Source organism: Somniosus microcephalus, chromosome 25, assembly GCF_052327205.1.
Source record: "Somniosus microcephalus isolate GS21.2 chromosome 25, FLI_Smic_1.0, whole genome shotgun sequence".
In the NCBI taxonomy this organism is placed as follows: Eukaryota; Metazoa; Chordata; class Chondrichthyes; order Squaliformes; family Somniosidae; genus Somniosus; species Somniosus microcephalus.
Genome location: NC_141011.1, coordinates 58,689,535 through 58,711,475, shown reverse-complemented (window position 1 = coordinate 58,711,475; position 21,941 = coordinate 58,689,535). Strand labels below are relative to the sequence as shown.

Genomic DNA, 21,941 nt, shown 5'->3' with positions numbered 1-21,941 from the left:
AATATCTGCCTATCACCGCATTGAATATATGCAATGACCCAGCCTCCACAGCTCTCTGTGGGGTAGAAAATTCCACAGATTCATGACCCTCAGAAAAGAAATTCCTCCTCCTCTCCATTTTAAATGGGTGACGACTTATCCTGAAACTGTGCCCCCTAGTTCTAGACTCCCCCACGAGGGGAAACATCCTCTCTGCATCTACCCTGTCAAGCCCCCTCAGAATCTTACATGTTTCAATAAGATCACCTCTCATTCTTCTAAACTCCAATGAGTATAACTGGCCCAACCTTTCCTCATAAGACAACATTTTCATCTCAGGAATCAACCTAGTGAACCTTCTCTGAACTGCCTCCAATGCAAGTATATCCCTCCTTAAATAAGGAGACCAAAACTGCACGCAGTACTCCAGGGTGTGGTCTCACCAGCGCCCTGTACAGTTGTAGCAAGGCTTTCCTACTTTTATACTCCATCCCCTTTGCAATAAGGGCCAACATTCCATTTGCCTTCCTAATTACTTGCTGTACCTGCTGCTAACTTTTTGTGTTTCATGTACGAGGACCCCCAGATCCTTCTGTACTGCAGCATTATGTAATCTCTCCATTTAAATAATAATTTGCTATTTTATTTTTCCTACCAAAGTGGATAACCTCACATTTTCCCATCTTATACTCCATCTGCCAAATTTTTGCCCACTCACTTAACCTATCTATATCCCTTTGCAGACTCTTTGTGCCCTCCTCAACTTGCTTTCCCACCTATCTTTGTACCATCAGCAAATTTGGCTACAGTATACACAGTCCCTTCATCCAAGTCATTAATGTAGATTGCAAATAGTTGAGGCCCCAGCACTGATCCTTGTGGCACCCCACTAGATACAGTTTGCCAACCTGAAAATGACCCATTTATCCCGACTCTCTGTTTTCTGTTAGTTGGCCAACCCTCTATCCATGCTAAAATATTACCCACTACCACGTGAGCTCTTATCTTGTGTAGTAACCTTTTATGCGGCACCTTATCGAATACCTTCTGGAAATCCAAATACACTACATCTACTGGTTCCCCTTTATCCAACCTGCTCGTTACATCCTCAAAGAACTCTAGTAAATTTGTCAAACACGATTTCCCTTTCATACAGCCATGTTGCTGGATTGTATTATGATTTTCTAAATGTCCTGCTATTACTTCCTTACTAATGGATTCCAGCATTTTCCTAATTGACAGATGCTAGGCTAACTGGCCTATAGTTTCCTGCTTTTTGCCTCCCTCCTTTCATAGAAACATAGAAGATAGGAGCAGCAGTAGCCCATTCGGCCCCTTGAGCCTGCTCCGCCATTCAATGCGATCATGGCTGATCATCCAAATTCAGTACCCTGTCCCTGCTTTCTCCCCATATCCCTCGATCCCTTTAGCCTTAAGAAATATATCCAACTCCTTCTTGAATATATTTAATGAATTGGCCTCTACTGCCTTCTGTGGTAGAGAATTCTACAGGTTCACCACTCTCTGGGTGAAGAAATTCCTCCTCATTTCTGTCCTAAATGGCTTACCCCTTATCCTTAGACTGTGACCCCTGGTTCTGGACTCCCCGACCATCGGGAACATCCTTCCTGCATCTAGTCTGTCCAGTCCTGTCAGAATTTTATAAGTTTCAATGAGATCCCCTCTCATTCTTCTAAACTCCAGCGAGTATAAGCCCAATCTCTCCTCATACGTCATTCCTGCCATCCCAGGTATCAGCCTGGTGAATCTTCGCTGAACTCCCTCCATGGCAAGAACATCCTTTCTCAGATAAGGTGACCAAAACTGCAAACAATACTCAAGATGTGGTCTCACCAAGGCCCTGTACAACTGCAGCAAGACATCCTTGTTCCTATACTCAAACCCTCTCGCTACGAAGGCCAACGTACCATTTGCCTTCTTAACCGTCTGCTGCACCTGCATGCTTACCTTCAGCGACTGGTGCACAAGGAAACCCAGGTCTCACTGCACTTCCCCTTCTCCCAATCTATTGCCATTCAGATAATAATCTGCCTTCCTGTTTTTGACACCAAAGTGGATAACCTCGCATTTATCCACGTTATATTGCATCTGCCATGCTTCTGCCCAATCACCCAACCTGTCCAAATCATCCTGGAGTTTCTCAGCATCCTCCTCACAGCACACACGCCCACCCAGCTTTGTGTCGTCTGCAAACTTGGAGATAGTACATCTAGTTCCCTTCTCGAGATCATTAATATATATTGTGAATAGCTGGGGTCCAAGGACCGATCCCTGCGGTACCCCACTAGTCACTGCCTGCCACTCGGGGGAAAAAAAAACATTTATTCCAACTCTTTGCTTTCTGTCTGCCAACCAGTTCTCTATCCAAGTCAATACCTTGCCCCCAATCCCATGTGCCTTAACTTTACATGCTAATCTCTTAGGCGGGACCTTATCGAAAGCCTTTTGAAAGTCCAAATACACCACATCCACTGGTTCTCCCTTATCTATTTTACCAGTTACATCCTCAAAAAATTCCAGTAGATTAGTCAAGCACGATTTACCTTTTGTAAATCCATGTTGACTTTGTCTGATCCTGTCACTGTTTTCCAAGCTATTACATCTTTTATAATGGACTCTAGCATTTTCCCCACTACCGGTCAGTCTTGAATAGGGGCGTTACATTTGCGGTTTTCCAATCCGCTGGGACCTCTCCAGAATCCAGGGAATTTTGGTAGAATACAACCAATGCATCCACTATCTCTGCAGTCACTTTGTTTGAGACCCTGGGATGCAGGCCATCAGGTCCAGGGGGCTTATCCACCTTTAGTCCCATTAGTTTGCCTGGTACTTTTTCTTTAGTGATAGTCATTGTTTTAAGTTCCTCCCTCCCTATAGCCCCTTGATTATCAATTATTATTGGGATGCTTTTCTCTCTCTCTCCTCTGAGGGGTGACTCTACTGGTACACAATAGTGGGATAGGCCAATGCTTCCTCCAAATGAAGTGTACACTACTGGCATATAAAGCTGGGTTTTCTTTTGCAGCAGGAACAATTTCTATTACCAACCTCCATTCGATCACACTTGCGGAGCCATACTTAAACTGGTAATTCTCACAAGTCACCTAGATATGCCAGTTCACATTTACATGTTACCACATCAGTTGGAATGGGGGGATACACAGTAGCTGTTTCTAGCTGTGAAACAAATCTGCCAGAGGAGCGGTAGCAGTTAGTAAAATTGCCACGAATCACTCAAGCAGCAATGTAATGTTGAAAACTGAAGATCAATACTGATATTGAGGAAAGCTATTTTAATAGGTACTAAAATTGGATAACTGGCAATGAGACAGAGTAGCTAACTGCCTTGAAACATCGTGCCCAAGGTCAATTAAAAATCTGTTCTTTCTAAACCAAACTGTTACATTTCTAATTGTTGTTATTTTAAAAACATAAATCAAAGAATTTTTACAATGTTAGTTTCCCTTGAATTGGTTATTTTGCAAAATTGTAGCACTTTACCTGTGGGTGCCTTTGGGAGAGATCCACACGACTGAGCATAGCCAAGACAAAGGCAGCTGTCTTACCAGTACCTGACTGAGATTGTGCAATCAGATTCTGTGGGCTGGAAAGACAATTCAAACACAAGATGTTATAAATATATACAGTAACATTCTCCACATGACTAACTGCACATTTGGCCAATATATATATTAAGTGTAATAAACGTACGGTTCTGCAAGCATCATGGGCAATGCTGTCTCCTGGATCTTAGAAGGTCTGTTAAATCCCATTCCATACACACCTTGCAGAAGTTCTTTTTTCCTACAAATTAGGAGGAAAAATTCCAGTTTATTTACGAAATCTTTTCGATTGCTTTCTCTTACTTAAATTTGCTGATTAATACACAGGAATACCAAGGATGACTCACTCAATTTTCCTTCCTTTATGGGAAAATTATATCACTCCCCTTTCTCCACTCCCACCCAATGACCCGGATTAGTATAATAAAGTACAGCAGGTTTGTTTGCATAACCTCACTGGTAACTTTCATACCATGTTGGCATATCAGTGTGAAGACAATTTTTCTTCAATTTATTTCTAATTTGCAGTTTTAATGAGGATGACTTCAAGCATGTAGGATCGTTTATTCCTCAAAGTAGCGCATAAGCTGACTCTCTACTGATGCAATGGTAAAAGTATCTTGAAAATCCCTTCAGCAGCATCAAATTCAAGGCACAGAACTAATAACAAAAATGTGAAGATACCAAATTCAACTTTTGGTTAAACAGCTCTCAATCATGATACATGCTGCATCAATTGCTTTCTCCTCTTGGCTTGATAAATAGCACTCCAAATTTTATAAATCTAAAGATAAAGAATTGTTTATTAGGAAAGACTAAAGAAACTGGGGCTTAGGTTCAGAGGAGATCTTATAGGTGTTTAAAATTATAGAAATTCTTTCTTTCAAAATTATGAAACACTGATAAAATAAATAGGGAAAATTTCCAATGTTGGTGAGTTAGTAACTAGAGGGCATAAATTTTAGAACATTACAATATGAAGGTCGAGACCAAGAGGTTTTTTTAAATATATAACGCAGAGGGTTGTTAGGACATGGAATGCCCTACCAAAAGCTGAGGTGGAAGCAGAACCCACAATAGCTTTTAAAAGGGAAGTGGATAAATATTTGAAAAATAAACTTTAAAGGGTATGGGGAAAGAGTAAGGGAATCGGACCAAGTGGATTTCAGAGAGCTGGCACAACCATAATGGGGAAAATGGTCTCCTGTACTGTAAAATTCTATGATTCTAGATGATTAAATTATGAAAATGCAATACAAGAGAGCAACTGTAATATTTTCCTCTACATTGGGGAGACCAAACGCAGATTGGGTGACCGCTTTGCGGAATACCTCCGTTCAGTCTGCAAGCGTGACCCCGAGCTTCCAGTCACCCGTCACTTTAATTCTCCACTCCACTCCCACAGTGACCTCTCTGTCATCAGCCTCTTACACTGTTCCAACGAAGTTCAACATAGCTCGAGGAACAGCACCTCATCTTTCTATTAGGCACTTTACAGTCTTCTGGACTCAACATCGAGTTCAACAATTTCAGATCATAACCTCTGCCCCTATTTTTTCAAATGGCAGTTGTTGATGATTCTGCCATTCCCATTTACACCTCCTCTAGACCCATCTTTTGTTTCTTTACTAGTCCCATTACCATGGCCTTTTGCTTTGTACAATCATATCTTTTGTTATTTAATCACTTCTGCCTTCCGCCCTATCACGGACCTTCCCTTTTGTTCTTTCCTTCCCTCCACTTGCTTAAAATCTGTTACATCTCTAACTTTTTTGAGTTCTGACAAATGGTCATCGACCTGAAACGTTAACTCTGTTTCTCTTTTTCCACAGATGCTGCCTGACCTGCTGAGTGTTTCCAGCATTTTCTGTTTTTATTTCAGATTTCCAGCATCCGCAGTATTTTGCTTTTGCAATATTTTTCTACTTGTGCAATAACAGAAGAAGATTAATTAACAAAATCTCATCCAACAAAGATCAATTTTTAATTTCACAAGAATGTTGGGGGGGGGGGGGGGCGGAGAACACCTTGAAATCAAGTTAATTTGTAAAACCACAAGCTCCAATACTGCTGTAAACCTTTATTTATGAGTATTAAAAATCTCTTTCCTCACAGAATGACCTTCTCACAAAGTTTTAAAAAAGCAAAATGCACAAGATCAGTAACAGAAATAATGCTGAAACACGAGACTGTATTTCTCTATGCTGGAGAACGAAGCACAAGTTTATAAATGTAGACTGAAGCATCCATCCATTCATCTGGAGTGCGACCCCAATTACTCAAACGATCATTATCCACAAACATTTTTGCAGGGGTTAGTGCCGTGCCAGAAGAGCAGGATACAGTTAGTTCTTTACTCTGAAAGACCCAGTTTGGCCCAGTTGCATCTCTACTCTCTAAAGTACCATCTAAATCTAAACAAAATGTCTTGTCAGTTAAGTACCTGTAACTGAAAACATCCAGGAAGAGCAGGCCTGTCAAACTCTATTTATCAATGCTAATGGATCACCCATGTCATTGCCCATGGGAAGTCAGATGGTACATTCTCTTATAAGGCAGGGGTGTGGCACCATGTACTGCCCAATGTATTATTCTGCTGTTAAGGTGGAACTATATCCCTTACGTCCACAACATCTAATCGTTGAGTAAGCAGAGACTCAGGTCAGTTAAGAGTTTGGTTAGAGAACTTTGCAGAATGGAAAGTGTTCATAAATTTCTGGCCCCAGGTCAGTGAGGTCTCAAAAAGGCACAAACTTCTCTGTGTTCTTGTTGTTATGGTTCTATCTCTGTCTTTTTTTTGTTCAAGCGTGTTTGTTTTTCTGCTGTTGTGCTTGGGGGCTGGCAGGCTGGGGGGGAGAACCTGTGGATGGAGGCTGATCGGGACAGGAGGAGAAGAGGGTGCAGGGGAGTAGTAGATTAGGGACGGAAGGAAAGTTCAGGGTTGAAGAAAGCGACTGGGAGGAGTGGCGTAGGAGAGAGACTTAAAAAAAAAATGAAAAGCAGCACACAACATACTGGAAGAACTTTCAGCTTCAGCGTGTGCACATGCAACAGCATGCTCTGGGGTGGGGGAAACTCTCTTAGGCAGTCCCTCGGAACCAAGGATGACTTGCTTCTACATTAAAAATGAGTTTGCAGGTGACTGATGAGTCCAATGCGGGACCTACAGTCTCTGTCACAGGTGGGGCAGACGGTGGTTGAAGGGGCGAGTGGGTGGGGTGCTTGGGTTGATGTGCGCTCTCTGCGCTTGGCTTCCACTTGCTCCCGGCGAAGAGACGAGGTGTTCGGCGCCTTCCCGGAAGCTTTGCCTCCAGTTTGTGCGGTCTTGGGCCAGAGATTCCCAGGTGTCAGTGGGGATGTTACACTTTTTCCAAGGAGGCTTTGAGGGTGTCCGTCAAGCGTTTCCTCTGCCCACCTGGGGCTCTCTTGCCGTGTCGGAGCTCCGAGTAGAGTGCTTGTTTTGGGAGTCTCGTATCGGGCATGCGAACAATGTGACCCATCCATCGGAGCTGATCGAGCGTGGTCAAAGCTTCGATGCTGGGGATGTTAGCCTGAGCAAGAACACTGACGTTGGTGCACCTATCCTGCCAATGGATTTGCAGGATCTTGCGGAGGCAGCGTTGGTGGTACCTCTCCAGTGCTTTGAGGTCCCTGCTGTACATGGTCCATGTCTCTGAGGCATACAGCAGGGCGGGTATCACTGCTGCTATGTAGACCATGAGCTTAGTGCCGGGTTTGAGGCCCTGGTCTTCAAACACTCTCTTCCTCAGGCGACCGAAGGTTGCACTGGCACACTGAAGGCGGTGTTGGACTTCGTCGTCGATGTCTGCCCTTGTTGACAGTAGGCTCCCGAGGTATGGAAAGTGGTCCACATTGTCCAAGGTCTTGTCGTGGATTTTGATAATCGGGGGGGCAGTAGTGTGTGGCGGGGGCAGGTTGGTAGAGGACCTTTGTTTTACGGATGTTTAGTGTAAGGCCCGTGCTCTTGTACGCGTCGGTGAAAGGAAAAGAATAATGGTGGCAACTGGGAGAGTGATGGTGGGAGAAGAGAACGTTAAAAAACATGACAAGTAGTGGCAGACGAATCTGGCAAGAGGAGCTGGAGAAGTGGAAGGCAGAGGGGGGTCTAATGGGGTGGGAGGGAGCAGATCTTTCATGGGGAGGCAAAGGCAGCCTAGTAAAGGAGCCTTTTTTTTTTTAAATGGGCCAAAGAGGACACCCAGCAGAGTGGTTGGGGTAACAAAGGAGTGTGAACGATGATCGAGCGGCCAGAAGTGGAAGGAAAGAAAATGCAGCTAGAAGCTCAAGAAAAGATTCTGCAATAGAAGGCAGCAACAGTGAAGTTCCAGACTTCTGACAGAAGATCAGACCATTCAAAAGAGTAAGAAGTTTCATCAAATTTCAGATCATAAAAGAAATCTTCATGTTTTTATAACTATTTTTTGAGAAATGTAGCTTGCTGAAAAAGCCAGTCCAGCTGAATACACAACAGCATCTGAAGACTTGGCGAGAAACTGTCTGTTGTACGAGTCAAGGGGGCACCAATATGCTATATTTTTAATTGCAATGTTGCTCTGTCCTATGCAGGGTCCACGGAGTTCTAAGCATATTTACAACTGGGTGATAAATGGATTTGTATCTAGCAGCAAATAGTAGGGCTGCAGTGACATTTTCGGTTTCTAAATTGCTGCCTTTGGAATTATTTCCCGTTAGCTGTATATATAATTTTTAGGTTTATTATTAAATCAGGCAGATCACAAGTTTGTTACCTCGGAGACAGCAAAGGAGGGGCAGCCATATTGTCTTCAAAATCTTTGGTGACAACAGCACAATGTGGATATGACACTTTGTTGGTGTCCTGCATCCCAGCAGTTCAGCACGTCAGGATAGGGTTGCATGGATCAAACAGAAGTCCACATCCAAGTTATTAATGAAGGGACGCATTATCCCTTGCTGGGTTTCGGTGCTCCCACCTCCTAATTAACAGGGCCTATGGTGTGCAATACATCGTTAATGATGCATTAACTTTTCTTAAAACTTTTAAAAACTTGCCCTATATCACTGGAAAAGAAACCCGTCATCAACAGCTAAGGTGCCAGTTACAAGAATCCCACAGTTCAGGTGACAATCCTTACAATAGTCAATTGACATCACCACAGCCTTTCCTTTTTTGTAACTGACTTAGTTACTCATTTATGAATCCTCAATTGCAGTTCTCCTCACAAAATACTGTTCAATCATATTCATATCACTCACTTACAATTTTATATCAATATCCTACAAGGAGCAGATAATTTCTTGCATAAAAATAAATTTAATAGACCAGTTCCAAATTTTCACGGTGCTACCATGCCTAATACACAGGGTATGCAAACAGTGAAGTGATCTGCTGAACACGATCACTCCAGATTATCCATCAGGAGCTTGAATAGCATTTAAATGAGCGTCAACATCCCTTACTGCTGTTTATTAAAAAACAGAAAATCAATACACTGCATGAACAAATTAATCTAATTAAAGTAATGAGGGAATAGGAACAGGTTTCAAAGAAGGCTGCTTTTGTGTTTGCAATTCAAAGGCTCAGCATCAAAGCTAAACTCCACAGCTGTTTCCTTTGAAACCAATATTGTACAATAAACCATATGAGTTACACAGAATAAATACTTCAATACAGGGGGCATGATTAAGAAGTTTGTAGATGATACAAAAATTGGCTGTGTGGTTGATAGTGGGGAAGAAAGCTGTAGACTGGCGGAAGATATCAATGGACTGGTCAGGTGGGCAGAAAAGTGGCAAATGGAATTCAATCCGGAGAAGTGTGAAGTAATGCAGTTGTACAGGGCCTTGGTGAGACCACATCTTGAGTATTGTGTGCAGTTTTGGTCGCCTTATCTGAGGAAGGATGTTCTTGCCATGGAAGGAGTGCAGCGAAGATTCACCAGGCTGATACCTGGGATGGCAGGAATGACATATGAGGAGAGGTTGTGTCGATTGGGATTATACTCACTGGAGTTTAGAAGATTGAGAGGGGATCTCATCGAAACCTATAAAATTCTGTCAGGCCTGGACAGACTAGATGCAGGAAGGATGTTTATGATGGCCGGGGAGTCCAGAACCAGGGGTCATAGTTTAAGGATAAGGGGTACGCCATTTAGGACTGAAATGAGGAGGAATTTCTTCACCCAGAGAGTGGTGAACCTGTGGAATTCTCTGCCACAGAGGGCGGTGGAGGCCAGTTCATTAAATATATTCAAGAAGGAGTTGGATATATTTCTTAAGGCTAAAGGGATCAAGGGATATGGGGAGAAGGCAGGGACAGGGTACTGAATTTGGATGATCAGCCATGATCTAATTGAATGGCGGAGCAGGCTCGAAGGGCCTACTCCTGCTCCTATCTTCTATGTTTCTATGAATTTCTTCACCCAGAGAGTGGTGAACCTGTGGAATTCTCTACCACAGAAGGCAGTAGAGGCCAATCCATTAAATATATTCAAGAAGGAGTTCATATTTCTTAAGGCTAAAGGGATCAAGGGATATGGAGAAGAGGCAGGGACAGGGTACAGAATTTGGATGATCAGCCATGATCTCACTGAATGGCGGAGCAGGCTCGAGGGGCCGAATGGCCTACTCCTGCTCCTATCTTCTATGTTTCTATGGGGAGGGTTAACACAATAAATGGTAGGACAGTGAGAAGTGTAGAAGAAGAGGGACATTGGAGTGCATGTCCACAGATCCCTGAGGTAGCAGGACAGGTAGATAAGGCGGTTAAGAAGGCATACAGGATACTTTCTTCCATTAGCCGAGGCATAGAATATAAAAGCAGGGAGGTTATACTAGAACTGTATAAAACACTAGTAAGGCCACAGCTAGAGTATTGCATAACAGTTCTGGTCACCACATTACAGGAAGGATGTGATCACATTCGAGAGGGTACAGAGGAGATTTACAAGGATGTTACAAGGACTGGAGAATTTTAGCTATGAGAAAAGATTGGATAGGCTGGGGTTGTTTTCTTTGGAACAGCAGCAGTTGAGGGGAGATTTAATTGAGGTGTATAAAATATGAGGGCCTCAGATAGAGTGAATAGGAAGAATCTATTTCCCTTAGCAGAGAGGTCAAAAATTAGGGGGCATAGATTTAAAATATTGGTAGAAGGATTAGAGGGGAGTTGGAGAACTTTTTTCACCCAGAGGGTGGAGGAGGTCTGGAACTCACTGCCTGAAAGGGTGGTAGAGGCAGAAACCCTCACTGCATTTAAAATGTACTTGGATATGCACCTGAAATGCTGTAACCTACAAGGCTACGGAACAAGAGCTGGAAAGTGGGATTAGGCTGGATAGCACTTTTTCAGCCGGCACAGGCACGATGGGCCGAATGGCCTCCTCCTGTGCCGTAAATTTTTATGGTTCTATGTAATTTGCTCTTTGTGGGACCTTGCTGTATGCAAGGTGGCTATTGTTTGTCTACATACAGTAATAGTAACTGCACTTCAAAAAGTTAATTGGACATGAAATGCTAATATGGTGTTATATTAATGCAAGTAATTTTTTCTTTTTTGTTACTTGTGAACAAATCACTATAGATTGAAATGCCATGCACTGTATAGTTTTGTTTTAACCCTTTGTAGATTTCTAAATCAAAACATGCAGCATTTCTCCTTGAAGTACCGATCTACTAGCTGTAGCAGAAGAGTACATAGGCATATCCACAATAAATTCTTTGATAGCCACTTTATTTCTGCCTCTGTCTCCTCTTCATTCTCCCCTGAAGGCAATGACTCTTGGTATGTATAATTGGTAATAGGAACCTTACAATACTTTGCCCAAATGGCCAATCTTCATGAGTGAGTACAAAGAGTGAGCACCAAAGCTTGTTTAACTGTTGGAGAGAGATGGGCATCACAACATGACTGATAACAACATGGGCTTTCCAGCTGGACATGGATCAGCAGTGGCAACCCCGAATCACTTCGTGCCTCCAAGCCCACAGGAACTGAGGCCAACTGTCAATCACCTTAGTTTCTACAAATTCAAGTTTCAAACAAATTTTTAATTTATTTTTCAAAGCCATTATAATAATGAATTCAAATACCAGCACAACATGCATATGCCATGCACAATACTTCACTCCACCACTGATCAGCAGTCCAGAAATTTCCTAATGTATTTATTTTTATTGAAAATTCACCAGTCTGACAACTTCAGTTTTTCATTTTGTCCCAATTTTCAGGTGTAGTCTTTAAACACATAACCCAGGTAGTTTAGTAACAACTTGCATTTATATAGCATCTTTAACATAGTAAAACGTCCCAAGACGCTTCACAGGAGTGTTATAAAACAAACTTTGCTTATTAAATGTTGCTATCACAAAAGTATTACACAAAAGCCTAAGGTAGGAAGGTCAATATGAATTCTACTGTGCCATAAGAGTTCTGCTCAGCCACGACACAAGGAACACCTGAGGTATAAGAGAGGTCGGGGGAGTGGAACTAGCTGAAATGCTCTTGCGGAGAGCCGGCACGGGCTCGACGGGCCGAATGGCTTCCTTTTGTGCTATAACCATTCTATGATTCTATAATGGGTCTACTGCGTAAGAATTAATCACTGCAGAACGGGTTTGGCCTTAAGGTGAAATAGTCGACTGCTGTAATCACAGCAGGGCATTTTACTAGCTAAATATATTTGTAACCATTAAAATATGAAAGAGCACTTGATGCTTTCAAAATATGTACGCATTCAAAACTAATTTATTCATACAACATTGGTGACATATATATTAAAAAAAAGTCCTGTATCTGTTCTTCGACAGCACCTCCAAAACCTGTGACCTCTACCAAGGGCAGCAGGCGCATGGGAACACCACCACCTCCAAGTTACGCACCATCCTGACTTGGAAATATATCGCCGTTCCTTCTTCGTCGCTGGGTCAAAATCCTGGAATTCCCTCCCTAACAGCACTATGGGAGTACCTTCACCACACGGGCTGCAGCGGTTCAAGGTGGCTCACCACCACCATCTCAAGGGCAATTATGGATGAGCAATAAATGCTGACCTTGCCAGCGATGCCCACATCCCATGAATGAATAAAAAAAATCTAATGTGTATCCATCAATCTCTGGACATCACGCTTCATTACAAATATAAAAGCAATCCTTTTTAAAAAAAAAAAACCATTTCAGCCTGGGTTCTTCCGACCTATGAGGCAGGAATGTACAATTGTATGGACCACTAATCAAGAATTTATAAGTAGCTACAATTACCTGGATTCCCAAAAGGAGTACTTAAGCAGTGGCCTTAATGGGACAGATGTAAGAGGTCACACAACACCAGGTTATAGTCCAATAGCTTTATTTGAAATCACAAGCTTTCGGAGCGCTGCTCCTTCATCAGGTGAAGTGGAGAGATGCATATAGGCACAGCTTATATAGTCAGAGAATAATGCCAGATGATTACAGGTAATCTTTCTAACTGCCATTTATCACACCTCAGCAGAGAGATAATCACAGCAATCAAAGGTGTGAATGGTGTCCAAACAGTTTAGTCAGGAAAACATTACATAAAAGAACAATGAGGTGGGGTCACAAGGGGTCAAATGTTGCAGATGCTGGGGTCTGTATGAAAAACAAAAAAGACGAAAAAACATTTTTTTTTGCTGGAAATCACAGCAGGTCCGGCCGCATCTGTGTAGAGAGAACAAGCCAATGACGACTCGAGTCTGGATGACCTTACGTCAGGTGGGGTTACATGTAGCGTGACATGAACCCAAGATCCCGGTTGAGGCCGTCCTCATGAGTGCGGAACTTGGCTATCAGTTTCTGCTCTACGATTTTGCGTTGTCGTGTGTCTCGAAGGCCGCCTTGGAGAATGCTTACCCGAAGATCGGAGGCTGAATGTCCTTGACTGCTGAAGTGTTCCCCGACTGGGAGGGAACACTCCTGCCTGGCGATTGTTGCGCGGTGTCCGTTCATCCGTTGTCGCAGTGTCTGCATGGTCTCGCCGATGTACCATGCTCCGGGGCATCCTTTCCTGCAACGTAGGAGGTAGACAACGTTGGCCGAGTCACATGAGTATGTACCATGTACCTGGTGTCCTCACGTGTGATGATGGTAGCTGTGTTGATGATCTGGCATGTCTTGCAGAGGTTGCCGTGGCAGGGTTGTGTTATGTCGTGGTCGCTGTTCTCCTGAAAGCTGGGTAATTTGCTGCGAACGATGGTCTGTTTGAGGTTAGGCGGCTGTTTGAAGGCGAGTAGTGGACGCGTGGGGATGGCCTTAGCGAGGTGTTCGTCGTCATCGATGACATGTTGAAGGCTGCGAAGAACATGGCGTAGTTTCTCCGCTCCGGGGAAGTACTGGACGACGAAGGGTACTCTGTTGGTTGTGTCCCGTGTTTGTCTTCTGAGGAGGTCGATGCGATTTTTTGCTGTGGCCCATCGGAACTGTCGATTGGGACAGGCCACACTAGCAGCTATACATCACAGCTGTGTACCAGACCCCAGAGCAATGACAAGAGATTCTCTAGTTCTCTCAATAGCAAACTTATTTTTCACATGCATATATAAATACTATGAGAATACTAAAGTCAGTCAATCACTAATCTAATGTATTACACCATTGGGATTGTGATATTTACAAATAACTAATATATATGCAGGAACAACCATAATGATGAATTAGTGGCAACAGTGGTACTTTTGCAGAGTTTTAAAAATCTAAATCTATTCCATCTCAGGGAACAAAGACATTTAATGAGCTACTCTTAATAACAATAAACTTTAACCTATCCAGTTCAAAGCATTAAGATTTTACTGATTATGCTGGGACTTGGCCTGATCATAATCTGACACTCTAAGCAATTTTTGTTTTAGAGGCTCGAACTGCAGTTAGAACATCTGCCAGGACACATTGATATTCCATTTAAACCATTAAATATCAATATCAACTGCTATGAGAAACGGTGCACAGCTACGCCACAAGAGGTAAATAGTGGGGGGAGGGTTCAGGTAAAAGGGGAATTTAGAAAGTCAAAGAGAAAGGAGAAGGTTAGTGCAGGCTAGCGATTGGGGTAATGATAGCCAGAGTGTGACAGGAGGAGACAGCGCGTACGAACATAAGCGTGCACCAGCAAATAGTTTCAGAGTAGGTAAAAATGGTATAAAGAAAAAATTTAAAGCTCTTTATCTGAATGCATGCAGCATTCGTAACAAGATAGATGAGTTGACGGCACAAATAGAAATAAATGGGTATGATCTGATTGCCATTACAGAGACGTGGTTGCAAGGTGACCAAGGCTGGGAACTGAATATTCAGGGGTATTTGACATTTCAGAAGGATAGGCAGAAAGGAAAAGGAGGTGGGGTAGCTCTGTTAATAAAGGATGAGATCAGTGCAGTGGTGAGAAATGATACTGGCTCAGAAGATCAGGATGTAGAATCAGTTTGGGTGGAGAGAAGAATTAGTAATGGAAAGAAGTCACTGGTGGAAGTAGTCTATAGGCCCCCTAACAGTAGCTACAATGTAGGACAGAGTGTAAATCAAGAAATAATAGGGGCTTGCAAGAAAGGTACTGCGATAATCATGGGTGATTTTAATCTTCATATAGATTGGACAAATCAAATTGGCAAGGGTAGCCTTGAGGACGAGTTCATAGAATGTATTCGGGATGGTTTCTTAGAACAATACATTGTGGAACCAACCAGGGAGAAGGCTATTTTAGATCTGGCAATGTGTAATGAGACAGGATTAATGAATGATCTCATAGTAAAGGATCCGCTAGGGAAGAGTGATCATAGCATGATAGAATTTCAAATTCAGTTTGAGGGTGAGAAACCTGGGTCTGAAACTAGTGTCCTAAACTTAAATAAAGGCAATTACAAAGGTATGAAGGCAGAGTTGGCTAAAGTAGACTGGGAAATTAGATTAAAGGGTAAGACGGTAGATAAACAGGGGCAGACATTTAAGGAGATATTTCATAACTCTCAGCAATATTTTATTCCAGTGAGAAAGACTCTACAAGAAGGATGAACCATCCGTGGCTAACTAAGGAAGTTAATGATGGTATCAAATTGAAAGAAAAGGCATACAATGCTGCGAAGATTAGTGGTAGGCCAGAGGATTGGGAAATTTTTAGAAACCAGCAAAGGATGACTAAAAAAATAAAGAGGGAGAAGATAGATTATGAAAATAAACTAGCAAAAAATATAAAAACAGACAGTAAGAGCTTCTACAGGTATATAAAAGGGAAGAGAGTAGCTAAAGTAAACATTGGTCCCTTAGATGATGAGACTGGGAAATTAATAATGGGGAACAGGGAAATGGCAGAGACTTTGAACAAATATTTTGTATCGGTCTTCACGGTAGAAGACACTAAAAGCATCCCAATAATAATTGATAATCATGGGGCTATAGGGAGGGAGGAACATAAAATAATGACTATCACTAGAGAAAAAGTACTAGGCAAACTAATGAGAGTAAAGGCTGACAAGTCCCCTGGACCTGATGGCCTACATCCTAGGGTCTTAAAATAAGTGGCTGCAAAGATAGTGGATGCATTGGTTGTAATCTACCAAAATTCCCTAGATTCTGGAAAGGTCCCAGTGGATTGGAAAACCGCAAATGTAGCGCCCCTATTCAAGAAAAGAGGGAGACAAAAAACTATGGGCCAGTTAGCCTAACATCTGTCATTGGGAAAATGCTGGAATCCATTGTTAAAGAAGTAATAGCAGGACATTTAGAAAATCATAATACAATTAAGCAGAGTCAACATGGTTTTATCATGTTTGACAAATTTACTAGAGTTCTTTGAGGATGTAATGAGCAGGGTGGATAAAGGTGAACTAGATGTGCTGTATTTGGATTTCCAGAAGGCATTCGATAAGGTGCCACATAAAAGGTTACTGCACATAAAAGGTTACTGCACAAGACAAGAGCTCACGGGGTTTTGGGTAATATATTAGCATGGACAGAGGATTGGCTTACTAACAGAAAACTGTTAGATCTGTGTGTTAATGGAGACACGGAATGCAGGAGTTGATTTACCAAGTGTTTATTGAACAAAGTCTGGAGGTGAACTAACTACACAAGATGCTATACAGGCTTATATACCCGAGTGGTAAGAACAATAATCTACACATTTGCTGAAGTTAATCAATTACAAATTTAGTCTCTCTGGAGGCTTCCTGACTCGGTCCGGATAACGCCTCGGTGGTGTAGTAGGTTTCGGTGGTGTAGTAGGTTCTTTTGGCAAGGTCGATTCGGCTTCAATGCCAGTGTCAGGTTCATCTGGTTCCAGTATCACCGGATCGGAGGTAGATACTATGGGTATCTCTGCTTCATCACTAGGCATATAGAGTTGTGGTGTAGGTTGTCCCTTTTCGGATGACTCTATGATCTGGTCAGCATGGCGCCTTATTATGCTTTCTCCAATGTCCACGGTATACATCAGCGGTCCCAGTCGTGTGCAAATAGTTCCAGGCTGCCATTTCTCGGTATGGTAGTCCCGGGCCAAAACTGTTTGACCTATCTGGAAGGTTCTAGTTGGCCTTTCATTCATGCTTTGAAATTGCCAGTTCTCTACGTCCCTTCTGACGTTTGGCTTGACCAAATCCAGCCGGCATCTTAGTCTTCTATTGAAAAACATCATGGCGGGGGTTTGGTTTGTAACCACATGTGTTGCATTCCTGTATGCAAACAAGAAGTTATCTACCTTATGTTGTAGATTTATGTCTTCATTACCCATGGCCTTTATGGCCTTCTTGAAGTTCTGGACAAACCTTTCAGCTAATCCATTGGTGGCGGGATGGTATGGGGCGGACGCGTAGTGCTTAACCCCATTGTTTTTTGTTGTTTTTTTTTAATGAACTTCCTGAATTCTTCGGATACAAATTGCAGTCCATTATCAGTGCAGATCTGTTCAGGCAGCCCATTCCTGGCGAATATGGTCCTTAATACTGTGATGGTTTTTTCCGTGGTGGTGGAGGACATCTTTATTACCTCCGGCCACTTGGAGTGTGCATCCACCGCGATTAAGAACATTGAGTCCATAAATGGACCAGCAAAGTCGATATGTACCCTTTGCCATGGAGATGAGGGCCACTCCCATGGATGTAGAGGGGCTTGTGGTGGGGCGTTTTGGACCTTCTGGCATCCTAGACAGCTCTTGGTCATTTCTTCGATGTCTCCATCGATACCTGGCCACCACACAAACGCTCTGGCTAGGTTCTTCATTTTCACTCCACCCAGATGCCCCTTGTGAAGCTCCTTTAGCACCTTATCCTGGAGTTTGGGTGGAATCACCACTCTGGATCCACACATCAAGGTTCCTCGGCACACTGACAGCTGTTCTCTTCTTTGCGAGAATGCTGGCAACAGTGGTTCGCCATGTGCTGGCCATCCCTTCACCGTTAAATCGTAGACTCGAGAGAGAGAGAGAGAGAGAGAGAGAGAGAGAGAGTCGGGTCATTTCTCATTTCCTTTTCAATGGTAGAATTTGTCACCGGTAGGCATTCCACTATGGTCGAGTGGAATATCTCCATTGGGTCCACTGTAGGCGCCTCTTCTACCGTTGGCAACGGTAGGCGCGATAAGCCGTCAGCATTCCCATGCTGTTTTGTTCCTTTGTATTCTATGTCATATTGGTGTGCCCCTAGGAAAAGGGACCACCTCTGTAGCCTTTGCGCTGTCATAATGGGAACGCCCTTTTTAGGGTTGAATATGGAGACGAGGGGTTGATGGTCAGTCAACAAGGTAAATTTTTGTCCGTGTAGGTAATGGTTGAATTTCTTCACCCCCCACACCAGGCCGAGTGCCTCCCCGTCGATCTGGGCATAGTTACGCTCAGCTGAGTTCAATGAGCATGACGCAAAAGCTATCGGCCGCTCCGAGCCATCAGGGAATCTATGCGATAATACCGCTCCCACGCCGTAAGGGGATGCATCGCACGCCAGTCTGATTGGCAGTGATGGGTTGTAATGAGCCAACACTTCCCTGGACGTGATCAAGCCTTTGCATTTATGGAAGGCACGTTTACAGTCTTTGCTCCATTTCCAAATTACTCCCGTTTGTAGCAGTGCGTTAAGAGGGTACAGAACCGTTGACAAGTTCGGTAAAAATTTATGATAGTAATTTATTAATCCCAGGAACGACCTTAATTGTGAGACATTTTCAAGCGCGGGGGCTTTTTACGACCGCTTCAATTTTTTCAGGTGACTTACGCAACCCTTCTTCGTTAATGACATGGCCACAATATATTTGTTTCTGGAAAAATTCGCACTTGGGGCGATTTGCTCGTAGGCCCCGTTCTCTCAGCCTCGTGAGCACCTGCTCCAAGTTGGCAAGGTGCTCGTTGTCGTTTTCTCCTGTTACAAGGATGTCGTCTAGGTAGCATTGAGTCCCCGGAATCCCTTGCAGGACTTGCTCCATAGCTCTTTGCCAGATAGCCGGAGCTGATGCCACTCCGAAAACCAGCCCATTGTACTGGTACAGGCCTTTGTGTGTGTTTATCGTGAGATACTTTTTAGAGGCCTCCTCAACCTCCATCTGTAGATATGTCTGTGCTAAGTCAATTTTGGTGAAACGTTTCCCTCTGGACAGTGAGGCGAAAATATCTTCTATCCTCAGGAAAGGATACTGTACCGTGTGAAGAACCAGGTTTACAGTCACCTTGAAGTCCCCACAGATGCGAATTTTTCTCTGTTCTTCAGATTTATCATTATTCAACGTTTTCTTCATTACCGGAACGATGGGTGTTGCCCACTCGCTCCAATCTACCTTGGATAACACGCCTGCTTTTTCCAAATTCTCCAGCTCTGCCTCGACGGCTGGACGAATTGCATATGGCACCTGCCTTGCCTTAAAAAACTTGGGAATTGCCGCATCTTCCACTTTTATTGAGGCGGTGGCGCCTTTCAGGGTTCCGAGTTCCTGTTGAAACACTTCTTTGGCGTTAGCCAAGATTTCTTTTAATCGTCCAGGTATGACGTCATCATCATTTTTTTTCTTACTGGTCACCGTCAGTGCCTGAATGGAGTGCCAGTCTAAACGTATCTTTCTGATCCATTCACGTCCCAACAACGGTGGACCACCATCTTGCAGAACGTATAAATACAACTTCTGTATTTCCTTGCCGTTGTATACAACAGGAACCCTTATTTTCCCTCTGGGGTATACTTTCTGCCCCGTATATGTCTTCAAGATAATGGATGTGTCTTTCAAAGGTATATGCGGAAATAGCCGCTCGTAATCCCGTCGACTTATGACAGTCAGAGCTGATCCTGTATCTAGCTCCATTTTGACTGGGGACCCCGCTATCGTGAGGGTAACCCAAATGGTCTGGTAATCTTCTTTGGCAATTACATTATGTAATTTGAGACAGCTTAGTCTCTTGTTTCCGGAGTCGCTATCGCTCTTCTGGTCTTCGGAGCTACTGTCCGTCATCATTTGTACCTTTCTGTACTTTTCCTTATTGACCTTTTTACTGTTAGCGGATTTTTTTCTAGATCTGCATACACGTGCAATGTGTCCCATCTTTCCGCATTGCCTGCATGCTTTGTGTCCTTGAACCAGCAGTCCTTCTGGTCATGGGTGGATCTGCCGCAGCGATAACATCTCTCGAAACCCCGTGTCATTTCATGGGTGCCGAAGTCCTGTGGCTTTTGCTGTATCTCTGCAGCTCCTCTTGCTGCTGCTTCGTATGATACAGCCACACCGAAAGCCTTGTCCAATGTCAAATCTCTCTCAGAAAGTAGTCTTTTCTGTGTTCCTTCGCTTAGGAGACCACAGACGAATTTGTCTCCTAGAGAATCTGCCAGTCCTGCCCCGAATTGGCAGTGCTTTGACAGCTTTCGTAATTCGGGGAGGTAATCAGCGTTACTTTCATTCTTGTGCTGATTCCTCCTGAAGAATTTGAATCGTTCCGCTATCAGCAGCGGTGTTGGGTTTAAGTGCTCCTGTAGGGTATCAACAATCTCCTTAAAATTCTTGTCCATCGGTTTGGCTGGAGTGATCAAGTTTCGTAACAGCCCGTATGTCCTTGCGCCCATCAGATTTAGAAGTACCGATGCCTTTTTATCATCCGCTACTTCATTCGCCTTGCAATATACCTCCACTCTTTCCACATATGTGGCCCAATCCTCTATATCACTATCGAAAGCAGCAATATTGCCAGTCTTCGGCATCCTGAAAATCAAAAATGGCGCCTCCCACGCTTTTCCTTCTTCCTCGCCGAGTCAAGATGGCGCCTCCCGCGCTTTCCCGCCGCTGCTGCCAACGCTGTTCTCCGCGGTTCCCGTTGCGACCTGCAGCTTTTCGCGGTATTTCTATTTTTTTAAAAATATCTTTTAAATAGTTTCTCCGTTACTTGGAGAACCGTTCCCGTTGTGGAGCGGACCCTCTGGGACTTTCCCCTCCCTCTGCTCGGTCCAAACGCTGACCTGCTTTGCAGCACCGGCCGCCTCCTGAGTGTTCCACCTTCTGTCTCTCTTTGCTTCTGCTTTCCGACTCGCTGCCCGGCCCCGCTGCAGTCACCCCGATCGAGCCCCAGCCCGCCGCAGCCCAGGAAGGATCAGTGCACTACCTGCCACCAGCCCGTTTAGCTGGTGAATCCAGTTTTTTTTTGTTTTTTTTCTTGCTTCGACCTTCGTCTGAGGAATCGATCTCCTTGAGGTGCTGCCGAATTGCAGGTAAGTTCGTTTCCAACTCGTCGCCACTGTTAGATCCATGTGTTAATGGAGACACGGAATGCAGGAGTTGATTTACCAAGTGTTTATTGAACAAAGTCTGGAGGTGAACTAACTACACAAGATGCTATACAGGCTTATATACCCGAGTGGTCACTACTGGTACTACAGTACACAGGGGCTTCAAAAACATAGTTCTGCTTAAAGGTACATACACTACAAAAACAAACAGTCGGAATAAATGGGTCATTTTCCGGTTGGCAAACTGTAACTAGTGGGGTGCCACAGGGATCAGTGCTGGGGCCTCAACTATTTACAATCTATATTAATGACTTGGATGAAGGGACCGTGTGCACTGTAGCCAAATTTGCTGATGATACAAAGATAGGTGGGGAAGCAAGTTGCGAGGAGGACACAAAGGCCAGGATCTTACCTTAAGAGGCGCGTTGGGGGCGGGACTGCTGCCTTTCAGGTTCTAGTCCCACCCCCAGCGACATCCAACGCACAGATGCTATTTTGCATCAATTGGCCTCATTAAGCCCTCATTAATTGGCTTGCTGGCCAATTAAGAGAAAGCCGGTGTCAGGTGACGTCAGTTGATGATGCGTCATCTGCTGGTTTTCTTAAAGGAGCCACCACCATTTCTTTTTGACAGATGACTTTTTCAGTGTTTGACAGCACTGAGGTGCTGCAAACACGGCCAAC

General features: G+C 43.7%; 1 protein-coding gene across 2 annotated transcripts in view; it reads right to left on the bottom strand.

The window, feature by feature from the left end:
* LOC147100929 (ATP-dependent RNA helicase DDX19B-like) overlaps positions 1 to 21,941 on the bottom strand; it is a 122,357-nt gene that overhangs the window by 41,378 nt on the left and 59,038 nt on the right. For both annotated transcript variants that reach the window (XM_085967545.1, XM_085967543.1), the window contains exons 5-6: positions 3,712 to 3,804; positions 3,502 to 3,604 (exon numbers count right to left, since the gene is read on the bottom strand). In XM_085967545.1, the coding sequence (XP_085823671.1) occupies positions 3,502 to 3,604; positions 3,712 to 3,804 (196 nt within the window). The remainder of the gene's footprint in view (positions 1 to 3,501; positions 3,605 to 3,711; positions 3,805 to 21,941) is intronic.